The sequence below is a fragment of the Pan paniscus genome, chromosome 4 (assembly GCF_029289425.2).
Source record: "Pan paniscus chromosome 4, NHGRI_mPanPan1-v2.0_pri, whole genome shotgun sequence".
In the NCBI taxonomy this organism is placed as follows: Eukaryota; Metazoa; Chordata; class Mammalia; order Primates; family Hominidae; genus Pan; species Pan paniscus.
Window position 1 is genome coordinate 141177212 of NC_073253.2, and position 20056 is coordinate 141197267.

The window sequence follows — 20056 nt, forward strand, 5'->3', positions numbered from 1 at the left end:
ATATACTAATTTACCTAGGTATTCCTCTGTATGATTACCTTATAGTATATATAACCAATCCCTTCCTGGTGGATATTTAAGTTAGTGCTATTTATTCTCCATTACAAACAACAAAACAGTGAATGTCCTTGTATATATCCCTTTGCATACTTTGTGAGCATTTCTTTTGAATGAACTTCTAGATGTAGAATTACTGAGTGAAATGGAATGATACTTACAATTTTGATAGATAATGCCAAAATGCTGAAGTTAGTTAGGATACAAGCCATGTTTAGTACCAAGCAGGGGGCAAGGAATGGTTGAGTTTGGAGAGTGGCATGGAGAGATGAACTGCCCATGATCTGAGCCTCTTCTTCAGCAACCACACTCCTGTACTCCTAGTGTACCTACAGTTGATTGCCACAAAGGCAATATCTCAAATGGCAGAGCTAGATCTAGCAAGGCAAATCTATTTTAGAATCCTAGTTGAACAGTTAATTAATCATCATAAATTGAGCATAAAAACGAAATGAGATAATTCTGGTTACATTACAAAAGTCTCCATTTGTTACTGAAAACCAAAGGGATTTTTATCAAAATGTTTATGTCTGGTTTGTTGACATTTCTCTCACTATTTTATCTCAATAATAATACTAATTCCCCCTATGCTCTCTCCCTTTCTGTTTCAGGCTTATCTCCCTTTGTGTTTCTTGGAGATTAACCTGATGTTACTGTGAGAAGGCTCTGTATGTTGCCAAGTTTTGAACTCTACTGAATGGAACCAAAAATAAAAGTCTAAGATCAAAGTTGCAATAAAGTATTGACGTTTTTATTTAATAAATGTGGCAAATGGGATGACACGAAGATTAAGAGCACAGCCTGCCTGAGTGTAAGTTCCGAGTTCCTCATGCACTGGCTGGGATAATACATAACCTATCTCACCCTCTGTTTCCTCATCTGTAAGATGGGGGTAATTAAAGGGCTATGGTTCTTTGCACAGAATCTTGCACAAAACAATGTTAATTGTTATTATTTATTCTAGCACAGTAGCCAATCCCACCCCCTCTTAAAAGTTTTACAGGGTGTGGCAATGCCCAGACCACATAAACCTTCAGGCAGCCATTCTGTGAGTTGACAGTCATGAAATGGCCAAATCAGAATAAATAACTGCTTCAGGAAGAGAAGCCAGCAGTTGGGCTCAATTTTAAACTGTGCTTTAGATGCAACACAATAGATAAGAGGCCTGATAAGGAGAAAATGGCTAACCTTTACTGAGCACTTACTCCTGTCACACTCTTTGAAGCATTTACAAGCATCTTCTCAGTGTGTGCTCACAATAATCCTATGGAGCAAGTGCTATTATTACCATTCCGGTCTCACAGACGAGAAAACCAAGCACAGCATGTTTAAGTAATTTGCTGTAGGTCACACTCTTATTTAATAAGATGGCAATGGCCATCTGACTCCAGAGTGTATGTTCATAACTACCATAAGTTAGAAATGATGCCAGAAAAAGATAAACTATAGCTAAAACAGAAAGAATTCAGATATTGTCAATTAATATCTATATCTTTTGAGCACTTTCTATGTACCAGACATTGTTTTACCAACATGTATTAGGAAATTTATTCCTTATGACAAGCCTGGGAAGTACTTGTTACTGATTGCATTTTTATGGATGGGGCCTAGAGCTTTTGAACACAAAGGGTCACAGAGCTGTTACTGGTGAAGCTAAGTTTCTAAAGCATGTCTCCAGGTTCCAAGTCGCAAGCTTTCTCCCTAGGAATGCAATAAGAATTCCAAACACAAATGAGTCATCCTTATCACTCAGCAAATATTTTTTAAGCACCTACTTGTGTCAGACACAAATTAATGACACAGACATGGTTCCTGCACCATGGGATGTAGATTGTGTGAAAGAGAGACACAATTTATAAGGACAAGTGAGTAAATAATGAATATCATATAACTAATACATAATTAGCACCATCACATGGCACCCTAAAAAATGTCTAATTGCTTTGACAGATGTTATTTACAGTCAGTTATAGAAAATCATTCTAATTCTTTTTTAATAAGGGAAAAAAAATTTATTTCTCCTGTATTTCACATTATCCTGGAAGGCCTACTCATAAAAAGAGACATCTTGCACTAATCAGAGCACTTGGGGAATTACTGAATTTTGCAACTTTCTCACTTGTGTGACAAAAAAAAAAAACAAGATTGTGGTTACCCAATTGTCTGAGCAAACTGTCAGCTTTTGCACAGACTTGCCCTGAGTTTAATAAGAATTAAGGTTGCATCCTGCTCCTGGTTTTGAATCAAAACATTTACTGATTTCATCAGAAAGGAAACAGTGAAAGAAAGGGAGAAAGACAGGTTAGGAGTGAAATGATTTATCACTTACTTTTCTTTAGTAAGGCACAGTATCTGTCATGGATTAACGTCTAATTACAGCAGTTTCAGAGCTGTGAAGTTTATTATTTTTTTAATGGCTATCTTATCAACTGTAATGCATAAGCTATTAGGGTTATAGGATTTAACTCCCCCTGTTGCAGATGTTTTAGTAAATCTGTAATGATTTAAGCATTTTTAATATCTTTTAAAAATGTATTACACTTTAATCCATCTTGAATTAATTTTTGTATAAGGCGTAAGGAAGGGATCCAGTTTCAGCTTTCTACATATGGCTAGCCAGTTTTCCCAGTACCATTTATTAAATAGGGAATTGTTTCCCCATTTCTTGTCTTTGTCAGGTTTGTCAAAGATCAGATGGTTGTAGAAACGCGGCATTATTTCGAGGGCTCTGTTCTGTTCCATTGGTCTATATCTCTGTTTTGGTACCAGTACCATGCTGTTTTGGTTACTGTAGCCTTGTAGCATAGTTTGAAGTCAGGTAGCATGATGCCTCCAGCTTTGTTCTTTTGGCTTACGATTGACTTGGCAATGCAGGCTCTTTTTTGGTTCCATATGAACTTCAAAGTAGTTTTTAGCAATTCGGTGAAGAAAGTCATTGGTAGCTTGATGGGGATGCCATTGAATCTATAAATTACCTTGGGAAGTATGGCCATTTTCACAATATTGATTCTTCCTACCCATGAGCATGGAATATTCTTCCATTTGTTTGTATCCTCTTTTATTTCATTGAGCAGTGGTTTGTAGTTCTCCTTGAAGAGGTCCTTCACATCCCTTGTAAGTTGGATTCCTAGGTATTTTATTCTCTTTGAAGCAATTGTGAGTGGGAGTTCACTCATGATTTGGCTCTCTGTTTGTCTGTTATTGGTGTATAAGAATGCTTGTGATTTCTGCACATTGATTTTGTATCCTGAGACTTTGCTGAAGTTGCCTATCAGCTTAAGGAGATTTTGAGCTGAGACGATGGGGTTTTCTACATATACAATCATGTCATCTGCAAACAGGGACAATTTGACTTCCTCTTTTCCTAATTGAATACCCTTTATTTCCTTCTCCTGCCTAGTTGCCCTGGCCAGAACTTTCAACACTATGTTGAATAGGAGTGGTGAGAGAGGGCATCCCTGTCTTGTGCCAGTTTTCAAAGGGAATGCTTCCTGTTTTTGCCCATTCAGTATGATATTGGCTGTGGGTTTGTCATAAATAGCTCTTATTATTTTGAGATATGTCCCATCAATAACTAATTTATTGAGAGTTTTTAGCATGAAGGGTTGTTGAATTTTGTCAAAGGCCTTTTCTGCGTCTATTGAGATAATCATATGGTTTTTGCCATTGGTTCTGTTTATATGCTGGATTACGTTTATTGATTTGCGTATGTTGAACCAGCCTTGCATCTCAGGGATGAAGCCCACTTGATCATGGTAGATAAGCTCTTTGATGTGCTGCTGGATTCGCTTTGGCAGTATTTTATTGAGGATTTTTGCATTGATGTTCATCAGGGATATTGGTCTAAAATTCTCTTTTTTTGTTGTGTCTCTGCCTGGCTTTGGTATCAGGATGATGCTGGCCTCATAAAATGAGTTAGGAAGGATTCCCTCTTAAATGTTAGACCTAAAACCATAAACACCCTAGAAGAAAACCTAGGCAATACCATTCAGGACATAGGCATGGGGAAGCACTTCATGTCTAAAACACCAAAAGCAATGGCAACAAAAGCCAAAAGTGACAAATGGGATCTAACTAAACTAAAGAGCTTCTGCACAGCAAAAGAAACTACCATCAGAGTAAACAGGCAACCTACAGAATGGGAGAAAAATTTTGCAATCTACTCATCTGACAAAGGGCTAATATCCAGAATCTACAATGAACTCAAACAAATTTACAAGAAAAAAACAAACAACCCCATCAGAAAGTGGGCAAAGGATATGAACAGACACTTCTCAAAAGAAGACATTTATGCAGCCAACAAACACATGAAAAAATGCTCATCATCACTGGCCATCAGAGAAATGCAAATCAAAACCATAATGAGATACCATCTCACACCAGTTAGAATGGCAATCATTAAAAAGTCAGGAAACAACAGGTGCTGGAGAGGATGTGGAGAAATAGGAACACTTTTACACTGTCGGTGTGACTGTAAACTAGTTCAACCACTGTGGAAGTCAGTGTGGTGATTCCTCAGGGATCTAGAACTAGAAATACCATTTGACCCAGCCATCCCATTACTGGGTATATACCCAAAGGATTATAAATCATGCTGCTATAAAGACACATGCACACGTATGTTTATTGCGGCACTATTCACAATAGCAAAGACTTGGAACCAAGTCAAATGTCCAAAAATGATAGACTGGATTAAGAAAATGTGGCACATATACACTGTGGAATACTATGCAGCCATAAAAAATGATGAGTTCATGTCCTTTGTAGGACACGGATGAAGCTGGAAACCGTCATTCTTAGCAAACTATCGCAAGGACAAAAAACCAAACACCACATGTTCTCACTCACAGGTGGGAATTGAACAATGAGAACACATGGACACAGGAAGGGGAACATCACACACCGGGGCCTGTTGTGGGGTGGGGGGAGGGGGGAAGGATAGCATTAGGAGATATACCTAGTGTTAAATGACAAGTTAATGGGTGCAGCACACCAACATGGCACATGTATACATAGGTAACTAACCTGCACATGTTGTGCACATGTACCCTAAAACTTAAAGTATAATAAAAAAAGTATTACACTAGAATATACATTCATTATAGAACAATTACAAACATACATGAGCAAAATTTTTAAAAATAAAAATCAACTAATAAGCCCAGTGGCTAGAAATAACCATTGCTAACATTTTGGCATACATTCTCCTAGTCTTTATATTATATATATGTATGTGTGTGTATCATTTTTAAATAACCTGAACTCATATAACTTAAGTTTCAATATTCACTTAATTGTGAATGATCCTTCACATCATTAAATATGCATCTCCTTATCATTTTTAATAGTTGTATAATATTCCCCCCTATATATATATATATATATATATCACCATTTATTTACCCACTCCCCTATTTTTGGACATTAGGCTGTTTTTCTTTAACTTTTCACTTTTATAAGTAATGCTATAAGGAACACACTTGGATACGTATCCGTTATGTTACATAAATTTATAGAAGTGGTATTTTAGGATCAAAAGGTGAGAAGTGAGACCATATTTTTAAGGCTTTAGACTTAAACTTTTTTTTACTTTTCATTTTGAAATAATTACAGACTCATAAGACATTGCAAAAATGTTACAGAGAAGTCCCTTGTACCTGTCACACAACTTCCCCCAATCATAAGTTTTCATATAACCATAATAGATTATAAAAACTAGGAAACTGGCTTTGGCACAATACAATTAACTAGAATACAGTTACAGTTTTACCAATTACTTGGATTTTACCAGTTACTTGGATTTTACCAGCAGAATTATTTTCTAGTAATAATAGAACGGAAAGATGCATTCTTACTTTCCTACTTTCCCCTCTCACAAATCTGCCTTTAGAACTTCCTTCTAATCTGTAGAGGAAAGAATACAAACATGCTTGGTAGACTATTCTTTTTTATTGACAATCAAGAGGAAGAAATGCACTTAAGAATCTCTCACCAGATGTAGAGTGGGTAAATCCCCATTTATGGCACAGAAATGGGGAGATTTCTGTCTTTTGGTTCTTCACAATCACTTCCGTTTCTTTATGATACACTAGATCAGAGTCTCCTATAGCCTGGGGTACCCTAACCCAAAAGGAATAACACTGAATCACACCAGGAGAAAGTTATTCTCTTTTCATTTTTCCTTCACTTTTCTGATAACACCAAGGAGAAAGCCTCAGTTTTGGGCTAGTCTTTATTTATTTATTTATTTATTATTTAAAAACAATTTTTTTTGAGACAGAGTCTTGCTTTGTCACCCAGGCTGGAGTGCAGTGGTGCAATCTCAGCTCACTGCAGCCTCTGCCTCCCGGATTCAACTGATTCTCCTGCCTCAGCCTCCCAAGTAGCTGGGATTACAGGCATGTGCCACCACACCCAGCTAATCTTTGTATTTTTAGTAGAGATGAGGTTTTGCCACGTTGCCCAGGCTGGTCCCAAACTCCCGGCCTCAAGTGATTCGCCCACCTTGGCCTCCCAAAGTGCTAGGATTATAAGCATGAGCCACTACTCTCTTTTTAACACAAATTGCTCAGGTCTCAAGTTCAGATCTAGGCAGGCAATAGCATTTAACTGGGATTCAGTGATATTTTATTATTTTAATCAAATGTGCCTTTACTTTCACCTTCAAATTGCAGCAAATGAAACTGGTTTCCCATTTATAGTAGTATTTTTTAAATTTCCCTTTAAAATAAATTATTTCAATTAAAAACTGATTCGACATTTTAAAAAAGTACATGATTATGGCAAAAGGCATAAAGATAAAATGCAAATGATGGAGGTTAGGGATACATTGTGTAAGAGCATTTTGATCAATAAAGAACTGAGCAATCACATGGCCTAGCATGTTTTTCTTTGGATTAGTCTGCGTTAGAATGAGAACCATCTGGCATCTGGTTCTTTTATGAGATCTACTTACAGAAAAAGAAGAAAGAAGATAAGAAACCTACATCTATTAAGCACTATTATATACATCATCTCAACTGACTCTTCAGAACATCTCAATGAAGTAGGTGCTACTAGCATCCTCACTTTATCCATGAGGAATCCAAGGAACAGAGGAAGAGAGTAATTCGCCTAAGTGATCTATCTGTCTATCTAGCAACTGGCAGAGCTGGGATTCAAACCGGGTCTGTTAGACTCCAAAACCATAGGGCTTTTTGTCTGTTTGTTTTGTTTTGTTTTAGACAGGGTCTCACTTTGTCACCCAGGCTGGAGTGCGGTGGTGCGATCTCAGTTCACGGCAGCCTCAACCTCCTGGGCTCAAGTGATCCTCCCACCTCAGCCTCCCTAGTAGCTGGGACTATAGGCATGTGCCACCATACTCAGTTAATTTTTGTATTTTTTGTAGAGACAGGATTTTGCTATGTTGCCCAGGCTGGTCTTGAACCCCTGAACTCAAGCCATCCACCTGCCTTAGCCTCCCAAAGTGCTGGAATTACAGGCATGAGCCACTGCACCTGGCCCAAAACCATGCTCTTGACTGCTGGTTCCAACTGTTTCCTATTAAATTTAAGAACAATAAGTCACCTCCAGAAAATTTATAATGCCTCTTTGTCCTGGCCAGCAGTCTGGGTCACTTTACTGTGGGCCTGGTGATTGCATGAGAATATTTTAAAGTACACTCCTCACCTGCAAACATCCCCTCAATTGGAGAGGATATCTCACATCTGACTTCATCCTGGGTCTGTATCCTTTAAAGAAAGAGTGTTAATAGCCACTCAACCCTGTCAGTCTGATTTTCTTCACATTTCTACTGCTGTCCTCCAGTCATGCCTCCTCTTGAATTGTCCCAAAGGTTTCTCAGTATCACTAGAAAAATCAAATCATATGAGCAAGGTCAACATCACAGAAACAGATAACATAGGTCTATTTAAATATTTAAAACATATCTAGATTTATACTAGGTACTAAGCGAAGAGAGCAAAGATGTACAAAACATGGCCTTCAGCAACAAGGGTCCAGTGATGGTCAAGAGAGGTTTCATGACCCTGCAGCTCTAAAACTTTAGATTTCCAAATACCTCAACTCCTTTGATGGATTTAAGGAGTGCCTTACAAATGAGTAACTTTATGGCAGAGAGCCTGCGACCAAGTGGCTAAGAGCCAGTCAAATGAAAATAGTACACCTCTAAAATCATAATTCCAATAAGTAAATTTGATTGACAAAACTTATCTGCACACTTGTTTGTGATTTAATTTTTAATTGGAAAGAAATTGTCTTAGCCTGAGACAAAGGCTTGTTTCCTTGAAAGTGATTTATTCGGGAGCAGGAGTTAGGATAGGGGAGTGAAACGGAATGAGAGAAAGCTAGCACAAAGATGCATTATTGTGTTAGCCCCCTATGGATGAAAGGTACTCATCCCACGAGACCTTCTGAAGAACTTTATAACATCTCAAGACTGCCTGCCCAGAGGATAAAAGGGGAAAATGTATCCACAGACTTTCCATTAGTCAAAGACGGTCCACACTTCTGGATCATGTACATGTGTGTGTGAAGCAAGTTCTCATGTGTGTCCCATGCTGCAACATCAGAGAAGCTCCAAGGCAGGAGGCAAGAAGTATGTGGCTAGATCTTGAGGATAGACACTGCCAAGTAGAATCTCTGCATGTGGCCTGAATCTGGGAAAACTTCTTAGCTTAAATAAGAGGTGTGGTTGAGAACATTCAAAGTGACACTCAAGAGGTGTCTAATATAAAACCATTATCAACCATTTGGGGTACACCTGCTCAAACACAAATTTTTAAAAACATCATTCATTCATGTAGTCATCAATAAACCCATTCAACATTTAGTGAGTATCAACCACATGCCAGCCACTGTGTTAGATACAGGGGAACAGAAGAGCAACAAGACACATAAGGTCCTTCCTCTCTTGGAGTTTACCGTCTATTTGCGGGAGTTGGGCATTAAATAAATCATTATAAAATAATTACTGAGTTACAGCTGTGATAGCTGTTATAAAGGAGAAGTGTAGGATGACAAACTTTCTACTCATGAAAATCAAAGAAGTCTTCCTGGAGGAACTGACATTTTTTAAAGCTCAAATTTGCAGAGAAGGGCATTAAAAAAGCAAAGCAGGGAGGAAGAGAGTAACTAGGAAGAGAGGAAGGGGAAGAGGGTGTGTTGAAGACAGAAAGAAGATCATGAACAAATACTTGATGACAAAAACGCTATCCTAAGAGTGAAGAGAAACCCAGTGGGTCAAGAGTGTGCTGAGTGAGGGGGTGATGGGGGTATAAGTTGAAGCAGGAGAGGTGGGCATGAGCCAGATCACGCAGGGCCTGACAGCTCGGAAGAAGGATTTGATTTTATCCTAAGGTCATGGAAACCTACTGAAGAGTTTTGACTAGGGAAACAATAAGACCAGGTTTGCTTGTTTGTGTGTTTTACATACATAAATCTAAATGTACTCATAAATATGCACAGCAGAAGGTCAGACATGTCATACAGATTTTTTAAAAGAATGCAGCCAATCATCACCCCATAACTATACAGATAGAAACAGGAGTGTTGGTGGGGTGGGAACAGCGGGAGAAGGGAGGTGGCCTGGAGTCTGAAGAGGTATGCATAGTTCACCTTTTTGTTTGTTTTTAAAGACTACATGTTCATCTGATTTGATGCCAAGGTAGTATTTGGGTAAGCCAGAACAAATCCCCATTTAAAACTCTCGCTCTTCTTTAAAAGTTTCAAGAAATTTTCTCTTCAAGACTAACCTCATGTGGGTGGTGTTGGGGACCACCTACAGGGCGTCATTTGAGAGGTGCTGAAAGACCACCCCTCGCTTCAGTGTACCTTTTCTCTGTCCTCCATTAGAACCTAAAATTCTACCATCATGATTCTATTTGGCTGGATTTTCAATTGCCAGATTTGCTACAAGAGTAACCCACTGGATCTAGTCTGCCTTCCTGGGACTGAGCTGGTTTGACTGCATTTTCTCAGGGATGGGAAGGTTTGAAGCTTTTAAGACCATTGACCATACAGGGGTGTGGAGGGGCCATGAGATGGGTAGACTACAACCCAGAGGGGCCCAATCTCCTTTTCTGACATCAATATTTTGTCTTGGGTTGGCTCTGAGATCAGCTGGTGTGTACAATATGGGTATATGTGTAAACATGTGCAGATTTAAATAGTAAAGATACATGGGTGTACTTATGATATGTACATGACTTTATAAAATGAAAAGAAACACAGGCCCCGGGATTAGACCAACCTGAGTTCAGATCACAAGGTTTGTAACCCTGGGAAAGTTACAGTATCTTACGGGGTGGTTGGGAGAATTCAATGAGATAATATGTTTAAAATCTTAGGATTGGTCAGTGGCATACAGCAAGTGCTCCATAGGTGTTACTATTATTAAGATTATGTATGTGTGCACCCTTACACAAGTGTATGCATGCATCTGCATATAGGTGCAGATATGAGTATGTAAGGGAGATAGAGTGTGTTTAAGAACAAGAGAAAGAATAATGAAAAATATCGCCAATCTCTGCAACAGGAGTTCCAGCATAGGAGTGGCCCTTTTTACGGAGTGAGACCACTGCAGGGCACAAAGGAAACTGACTCAGCTTTACTAAGTGGGAAACAGAGTAAGAGGACAGTAAACCTCAAGAGCTTCCTTAGTGGCACAGACTCAAGAGTAGAAATTAATAGAAGGGGACAGGCAAGCAGAATGGGATGTGATGTTATCAAAGCTCAAAAGTGACGTTAAAAAAGTAATAGTTGAAAGTGGTCTCGGAAATTGACCTACATCAAAATTAGGCCTCCGTGCTCAGAAAATAGATAACCATCTGCTCCATCCTAAAGTTCTGGGCCGCATGCATGTTTGATGTTTTGGAACTAACATGAAAGAACGTGGAAAAACATGTAAACAATGTTTTCAGACCTCCTGGTCTCCTCTTAAGATTTTCCCATTGAGCTGTGTCTGAACACTCTCTGCATAATAAATAATTGTCATCCTTACGTCTAGAGAGAAGATATAGTAATAACAATAATTTTAAAAAGAACACCCAGTTTCTTTCTTTCTTTTTTTTGAGACGGAGTCTTAGTCGCCCAGGCTGGAGTGCAATGGCACAATCTCAGCTCACTGCAGCCTCCACCTCCCAGGTTCAAGTGATTCTTGTGCTTCAGCCTCCCAAGCACTCCCAGCCAACACACCCAGCTAATTTTTGTATTTTTAGTAGAGATCGGGCTTCACCATGTTGGCCAGGCTGGTCTCAAACTCCTGACCTCAAGCAATCCACCCACACCTCAGCCTTCCAAAGTGCTGGGATTACAGGCGTGAGTCACCGCGCCTGGCCTCAAACACCTAGTTTCTAGTCCCAATTCTGCCCCTAACTCACTGGACAACTTCAAAGAATCCCTTGATCTTTCTGGGCACAGCTGCCTCATCTGTAAGAGAAAGTGAGTAGCCAGTTTTGGCCATTATCTTTTGACCTCTTGCCCTCTTAGGGGAGGCTTAGCTCCCTTGAACCACCTCTTCACCTCTTTTTTCTTTCTTTCTTTCTTTTTTTTTTTTTTTTTTTGTCGCCCTGGCTGGAGTGCAGTGGCACGATCTCAGCTCACTCCAACCTCCGCCTCCCAGGTTCAAGCGATTCTCCTGCCTCAGCCTTCTGAGTAGCTGGGACTTCAGGTGCGCACCACCATGCCCAGCTAATTTTTGTATTTTTAGTAGAAATGAGGTTTCACCATGTTGGCCAGGATGGTCTTGATCTCCTGACCTTGTGATCTGCCCACGTCGGCCTCCCAAAGTGTTGGGATTACAGGCATGAGCCACTGCGCCTGGCCAGCCTCTTAAAGTTATATCACTCCATGACATTGTTAAGAGCACAGCCCACTTGCCTTCTGCTAGCTGTGACTCCCGAGATGAGTTATTTATCCTCTCTGTGTCTCAAGTTCCCTCATCTGCAAAATGAAAGTAAAGAATAATTTAGTGTCTCCTTGGGTTGTTAAGGGGTTAAAGGGCTAACACAGGTAAGGTATTTAGAACAGTGGTTGACACAGATAAGGACTACCCTGGCATTAAGTAAGATTGTTATTATTCACTTAATCGGATACCTTTGTAATTTTACATGAAATGTATTATCGATAAATCAAAAAATAGAAATATAGGCATAATCTGAGGATATGAAAAGACTACAGTGGATAACAGGCAGGAGGAGAGCTTGGAGGCCACTGCTTTTCCTTTTTTGAAAAAGCTTCTCTGTGCTTTGATTTTTCACGTATGTGTATATACGTGACACTAGTTTTTTAATTTAAACAGATTGAGCAAAAAGATCACTAAAGTCCCTCTTGTCTCTAAATTCAGAGATTGACTATGATTTTCAAAGAGCAATATTTTCTAGGTGTCCGACTTATCCTTGTTTTCATAGCTTGACCATTTTTACTTTTGACCTTCCCAGGAAATCCTTATGAAGATTTAAAATAAACACAATCACTTCGGTATGTTTATAATGGAGCAGGTTCTGACTCCTTGGATACTACAGAAAACGGGAAAGGTGAAAATAGGAACTTTGTAAATACTTGGCCTTAGGGACTGGCTTATATTTTACCTCTTACAATCTTTTCCCAGAAACAATTCAGTAAACTGAAGGAAAGACATAAAGTTAACAACTGCAACAACAAAAGCGTGGTAAGTAGGCAGCGCCCTGGCAGTGAAAGCGTTAACAGGGCTGGGTAAGGCGATCCCTTGAAATGAGTAAGACTGAGTGGTTAAAGTTTTCAAAGCGGTGGCAGCAGCGGCGCTTGGAGGAAAGGAAGCCGGTTGGAGGGCGCAGCGCACCCCTGCTGCGCGGAGGAGGGGGCTGAGCTGAACTCAGCAGAAGTTACACGCACAAGGTTAGTGGCCCCCACACGCCTCCCCAGCCCGCTGCCGCGCTGACATCTTTGGAGAGGAGGCTTAGGAAGGCGAGGCGCCATCGCTCATTCTCGCGTCGTGTCTGTCCTGCTTACTAGTCGCTAGTGGGGCCACTGGCCTTCTCGCCAAACCTCTGGGATCGGTGCTTACCGAAGCCCTGGCACTTGTGAGGGACAGCTGACTTCTTCCAGACTTTTCTAAACTGGAGGCTTCTTTTCATACATCCAAAAGGAAACTAACTTGTTTCTGGAACAAGTACTGTTTTCAGAGCACACACACACACACACACACACACACACACACACACGACCCCTACCTGTATATGCTGCCCCAGTACGGTTTTTACAGGTCGTGACCACAATCCAGAATTCCTATCTGCTTCATTTGAAATTGAGAACAATGTCAAAGTAACTAAACAAGCTGCACTACTTTACCTTGTGGGAGGAATATTGTCTCTGAGCCTAAGGTAATCGGGATGAGGAGAGAAAAAAAAAAAAAGATGAAAAAAGAAAAGAAACAAAGCTTCCAAGCACCCTGACCTGTGGTTAAGGCAAAACAATTTTTGGAAATGGGTTTCTAGTGGAAATTTTTCTTGTACATTGCTAGAATCATGTGGGAAGGTATATTGTGAAGGAAATAATTCTACATCTGCATGAGATTCAGATAAACTTACCCACCTAAACTAATCTGCATGTGGTGCAGATAATAGATACATTTAGATTTAGGGGAAGGAGGAGGAGGGGATAGCTTCACAGAAATTGCGTTCGAAGGGGGCTTTGTTGTAAGAATTGAGACTGTCCAGGAGCTTTCCCCGGGCAGGGGGTAAAGGACCTCTTCCCGCCCTGGCTGGTAGAGAGGGGTTGGGGGGCCACTTCAGCAGGCCAGTTTATTTCCCTGCTTTCCTGTCCACATAGGCAATAAGCAGTCAGTCTTGTGCTGAATGTTCCCTCTGATCCTCACAGCAAGCACGAGTTGAGTCTTATACCTGCTAGCATTGAATCAGAATGAGTCATTTGAAACTTGGGTGCCGGAACAAAGTACTTGCAAACTGCCTTATGAGACACTGCCTCAATGTAGGTGGGATATACCTCTCGGAGCAGTCACATTTTTTTTCTCTCCTCTCCCTCCTTCAAGCAGGCAAAAATTCTGACGTTCTCAAGAGACCAGCTCTGCCCCCGTGGCTCAACTGACCCTACCATGTGGACGCTGCTCCTCCAGGTGGGAACTGGAGTTTTGAAATAAAATGGATGATTTGACGTTACTTGATCTTCTGGAGTGCCCTGTGTGCTTTGAGAAGCTCGATGTCACAGCCAAAGTCCTCCCTTGCCAGCACACCTTCTGCAAACCATGTCTACAGAGGGTTTTCAAGGCCCACAAAGAGCTGCGGTGCCCCGAATGCAGGACGCCTGTGTTTTCCAACATTGAGGCGCTGCCGGCCAACCTGCTGCTCGTGCGCCTTCTGGATGGAGTGCGCTCAGGGCAGAGCTCCGGGAGAGGGGGCTCCTTCCGCAGGCCTGGCACGATGACCTTGCAGGATGGCAGGAAAAGCAGGACCAACCCCAGACGTCTGCAGGCCAGTCCTTTCCGGCTAGTGCCTAATGTCAGAATCCACATGGATGGGGTAAGAGAGATCTTATTTGCTAATATCATGTCCACATAGAGGTTGGATTTGTGTATACAAGGAGCTAGAGATTATCTTCTTTTAGTTACATTCCAGAGTGCCGCTGTTGATTTCCCAGTGATAAGTTTCTGTGGGCAGTGATCGTTTTACTCAAATACAGTGAAAACCCGAGCCTATCTAATCCATCTAAGAATTCTCTTTAGAACTATTAAAGCTTCCTAGGTTCTCCTTTCCTCTCGTCCAGAAAGTAGTAGAACAAGGAAAGCCTTTTAGATTATATTTTTGGTGTTTCACTTCTGCTGTTCTGAGGCCAAACTAGTGCCTGGGAAATGCACGGAGGGTGGGGAGAAACAAAAGAGAGAAAACAAATCCAACTGCTTGTTGCTTTTGAGATCTCTCAGAAATTTCCAAATGTCAGGTTTTGTTTGAATTTTACCCAAATCCATCTTCCCACCCCTAGTCATAAAGTGCTATTATGGCAATACTCATTCATAATCTGTTCCAAGCTATCAAGATACTTGACGCGGGAGATAGTGCAGGAGGGAAGCATCTATGTGGGTGGACTGATTGATAGCAAAGGCTGGGCTGTGAAGTACTTCAGCTGTGTATAGGAGCTCTGCAGATGTGTCTCATTTTGCAAAATGAATGAAATACAGAGAAGATACACAGCAGGGGCTGCAATTAAAAAACCAAACAGACCCAGTTACGCCTCACAGGAGATTAATGCTTTTCATGTTTGGATAATGGGAATCGCTCTGTCCAGCGCTGAAAGCACACCCCGAGGACTTCATCTGACCTGGCTATGAACCTTGTTGTGGGATAATGTGTAAGGGCACATCTGGAAAGAAGGACATGGTCCTTGTGAGTCCAGCAGAATTATTTGCACTGTCACCCCTGGAGTCAGTGTAAAAAAGTGGACACGGAAAGCTGTGGCTTGGGCCATTGGCATACTTAGAAAATCAAAGCTACATTCCTTGAAGTCTTACCTAGAGCAAGCGTTAGAGTCTAAATGCTGGCAGCAGTGTCCCACATCTCCCTGCTCTGAAGAGGAATAACGTGTGGGAGGGTCTTGCAGGACTGCTTCCTTACTCAGGAGTGAGGAGTGGCTTGTGATACGCATTTGGAACAACTTTCCGAAATTTTCCTTCTAAGAGCTACCACTTCCTGGGTTCACTGCATCTTTAAACCACCCATGGGGCATGTGTAAACATTCAACAATGAGGGTGGGAAGAAGCAGGACATTTTTTCACTGTACACTCTTGATTTCTCCACTGTAGGCTTTTTATTGCCATTGTGCTTGTAAGTGACACATTCCAGAAAAGGGTTTGGAACTCTTTTTAAGTCCCTCCACTACCCCTGGTCTAGTCATCAATCAGAATCCACAGGTCTGGAAATGGCAGAGTAGCGGTGGGGAAGCAAATTGTTCTCAAACATGCCTTGTTTGTAGAGAAAAGAGCTCTATCTCTGGGTCAGCAAATCCCCCTTGAATTCCTAAGACCTAGCAATCTCTTCCCTTCCCCACCTTGCAGAAGTCTGACCTGCCTTTCAGCGGAGTATCATCACTTACTCAGGAAACGGTGTCACACTGGGAGGAGGCAGTTCCCTTATCAGCTTGGAATATTTTTGTTGTGGTTTACATCTTTCTCAATGTGACTGTGTTGCAAAGGACAGGTAGCGATGAATGGATCCACAGCTACCAAGTTTTTGAAATATAGAGGATTCCCAGGGCCCTTCTGGCACAGGGAATTGAGGTGAGAGCTGGTTGTACATAAGAGACAGCCATTAAGATACTGGGTCTCTCTGGAATTCTTTTGCAGGGACTTATAACATCAGACTATCGTCTGTGCCCACCCTCCAAGCTGCTCTGGACCAAGTCCCGTCGCGAGGCTGAAACTCAAGGGCTCCTGTGTTCAGGCAGGACCTGGGCTAGAAAGATGCTCTGCAAGAGAGCAGAGCTGGCACCCCCACTTCCCAATTCCTTTATGTCCTAACTATCCTTTCTTGAAGTGACTCCTCTCATCCCTTTTGCCTTCCTCAATGGGGATATGAACAAACCTATTTCTGGATGTCAATATGGCTGCTGTTCTGCAACGTGCCTCTGCTCCCAAAAATATTACCTATCTTTTTTGCAACCATGAAAGCAACCATGCATCCCACAGTTAAGAGAACTGAGGGTTGTCTGGATGCCACAGTCTGTTTAGAGAGTCAGAGGAATAGACTTACATCCTCAGTCAAATCCTCCTGAGTTCCTTGCCCTCTCTGCCACAGTTCAGCCAATCTAGTCAAAAGCTACTTGCTACCCACCTTCCTCCAGGATAGCATGAAAATTATCTTTGCAACATACTTTTACTGCCTTAGAAAACATCTGCTATGTAAATGCAAAGCATCATCATTAAGATTCATTTAGACATGCTATAGGACTTTGGGCAAGCCACTTATGTTTGCTGGGTCTCAATTTAAAATTCTGTAAAATGGGAAGATGTCTTTTATAAAAACAGACAGCTACTGTGAGGTTTAACTAATTAGTATCTCCAAAACACTTTGAGAGCCTTAGATGAAAGACATTTGGAAGATCATTATCACAGTGAACATTATTATTGACTGTTTATTGTGCCCTGCCACACATGAGGCATGCTACAAAATGTAGAAGGAGTTACAGCCCTTGCAGGAGAGTGTAATAGGTATTATTATTGAACTTGATTCTATGATGAGCTCAGGCCAGGATCATACTAAGTATAAAGTACTCCGCCCAGAGAGCATAAATAACCTGTTGTCACAGGGCACCATTTTGTAAAACACCTCTTTCAAAGGACTTGCCGATAACCTGGCACCCTGAAAGAGTTCATTTAACTTTCTGTCCATGAGCTTTTGAAGCCCAAAGTCTGTTCTGCTCACCTAGACTCATCTAAAAAACAAGCTCATCAAGCTCTTTTTGTTGGCTCAAAGTGGCCTGATGCTTCCTGTGCCAACCAGTGTTCTAGGGTGGAACCAATAGTCACACCTCATGGTGCCAGCCCATAGAGAGAAAAAAATTGCCTATTGTGCCTACATGTCTAAAACCCTCCCTAGATGATTGTGTAAAAAGAAAACTTGAGAAACAGCTGTAGGTTTCTGCAGTGTGCATTTATTTCAAACCAACAGGCAAGATCACCAGACTCCTCCAGGAAGAGGCCCCGGTGGTGCAAATTCCACTGGTTCTTCTTATTCCCTCCCTAATACAGTTAAAGCAAAGGAACTTGGCAAGCCTTCAAAAGGATTGTAGGTTCCTGAATAGCTGATCTCTCTTCTTCCTCATTCTGCTACACTTTAGTAATATTTCTGATTTAGGATATGTGGTAAAGCAGAGAAGTTATGAATCTGTGGACTTGGGTTTGAGAAATACCCAGATTCAAATCCTGACTCTGCCCCTCAACAGTTGTGCACTTTGGGTGAGTCACTTAAACCTCAGGTCCTCCAATTCCCCATCTGTAAATTGGAGATAATGGTAGTACCTACCTCAGAGGGTTGTTGTGAGAAATAAGTGAGATGATTCATGTCACTTAGCTCTTAGCACAGAGACTGGCTCATATTAAGTGCTCAGTAAATGTTAGCTGTGGTTGTTGTTGAAATGACTCAATACTGTCTACTCTAAATTACACACACCCTTTCAGCCCCTTATTAAGCAAGTGCCATCCAGAGACGGTCCTTGGTACCCTGATTTTTGCATTGTTTTGTTTGCCTCCACATGATCCGTGGCCATGATTCAGATGTGTGATTCTTCCCAGCATGTGCTGGCTTCGCAGCTCACTTCCAGAACCCTTAAGGCACTATGATCCATTCTAGGAGAAAACTCCCTAACTAACTTCACTTTCCCCAAACAGCACCTTCAAAGGAAAACCATACACAGGGCAAGAACCTGGTCTACTTCCTCCGCATCATCAATTCTTCATTAACATTTTTTTCTTTCGTTTTTTCCTGCTTCTCACTCTATTCCCCAACACAAATATTGCCATGGGTTCTGTAGGGATGGACTTTCTCCCTACATTGCTAGCATCATGCCAATCACACACATTTCTGTCTTACTTGCCCCTTATCAGCAAGAACACACCTGCCACCTCCAGCACACAGACCAGGTGGCTTTGTCCTAGAAACTTTTCAGCTGGTGTTGCAAGCAACTGATGGGGAAAAAAAATGAGGTCAGAAAACACATCAGGGAATGAGGTTGGGTAGAAACCAGAAGGTGGACCAGCCCCTTTCCTGAGTCTCAGAGGTTGTGTCCTGTAATAGAGCTGTGATATAGACAGTGGGGTTTTTGCTAAATTTGCAAGGGGATTAAAATCTTCCCAGGCCCCTGAAAACAGCAGATAGGTGCCATCTGGGACAGCAAGGACCATATGTAGCAGGTGGAGGAAGACATAAAGGTAGGGGCTAAGGTTGAGAAGTCAAGAGACCCAGATGGTTCTCCAGCTTCACACATATTTACAAACATTTTTAATAACCACATGGCCCCACACTGGCACTGCCTTCAATCTCTCTCAGTGCACCTCTTTTCTAGTTAGTCTCCTCTCTTTTATTGCTTACTGTAGCAATTAAGGATTTATGGTGAAGTGGGCTGTATTTGTGCCAGGATTCAATTGTTTGTTAGCTGTGTGGCCTTAGGCAAGTCACTTAACCTCTCTGATCCTCAGTTTCTAGATTTATATAATGAGAATAATAAAGGCATACTTATATCATACAGCTATTGTGAGATTAAAATGATTAAAATGAGATTAAAATTATATACATATATATAATATATATAAAGAGCTTAGCACAAGTGCCTGGCATATAACAGAAGCTAATAAATGTTAGCAACAGTAAATAACAAAAGAGTAACAATGGAAGAGAAAGTCAGCTGGCACTAGAGTTCTTTGCACACACACAGAAACATGCAGGGATCCCCATTAAAAAAAAAAAAAAAGGGAACCAAAGAATACTGCAAAAGGAAAGGGAGTTCTCAAAAAGACAAAACTGTAGTGATGAGAAATAGGTCAGTGGTAGCCAGGGGTTATGGACTGGGGGAGGATGGGACCAAAAAGGGGCAGAATGAGGTGATAGAACTGTTACATATCCTGATTGTGGTAGTAATTAAATGAAACTATGTATGTGTTAAAATTTATAGAAATAAATGCCAAGAGAAAAAAGTTGATTTTACTGTATGACAATATTTTAAGAAAGGAAAGTAAGTTCTTGCACATTTCTTTTAGTCTCTGCCTGATATTCACCTGACCCACTCTGATTTCCTTTCATTTCTATGTGTATTGGATCAATGCTATTTCTGAGAAAAACTTCACTATCACTTAAGTCATCAGGGTAATCCCTGCAGTGGGTTCCTCTGTGTTGTAGACAGCCATTCCATTACCTACTTCAGTTTTTTGTTTTTGTTTTTGTTTTTGTTTTACCAGTTAAAGGTGTCTGGTCAAGCAGTGGACAAACCCAATAAACAGCTCACTCCCCACAGGATGGCC

General features: G+C 41.1%; 1 protein-coding gene across 6 annotated transcripts in view; it reads left to right on the plus strand.

Moving 5' to 3' along the window:
* The first annotated feature begins 12771 nt into the window (after positions 1-12771).
* The window catches only part of SH3RF2 (SH3 domain containing ring finger 2), a 145585-nt gene continuing 138300 nt past the window's right edge, over positions 12772-20056 (plus strand). For 4 of the 6 annotated variants that reach the window (XM_063604663.1, XM_034960717.3, XM_034960719.3 and 1 more), the window contains exons 1-2: positions 12781-12930; positions 14087-14570. In XM_063604663.1, the coding sequence (XP_063460733.1) occupies positions 14193-14570 (378 nt within the window). In that variant the 5' untranslated portion in view covers positions 12781-12930; positions 14087-14192. Of the gene's footprint in view, positions 12931-14083; positions 14571-20056 lie in introns of all 6 variants that reach the window. The other 2 variants (XM_055112745.2, XM_008954496.4) reach the window with 2 other exon arrangements.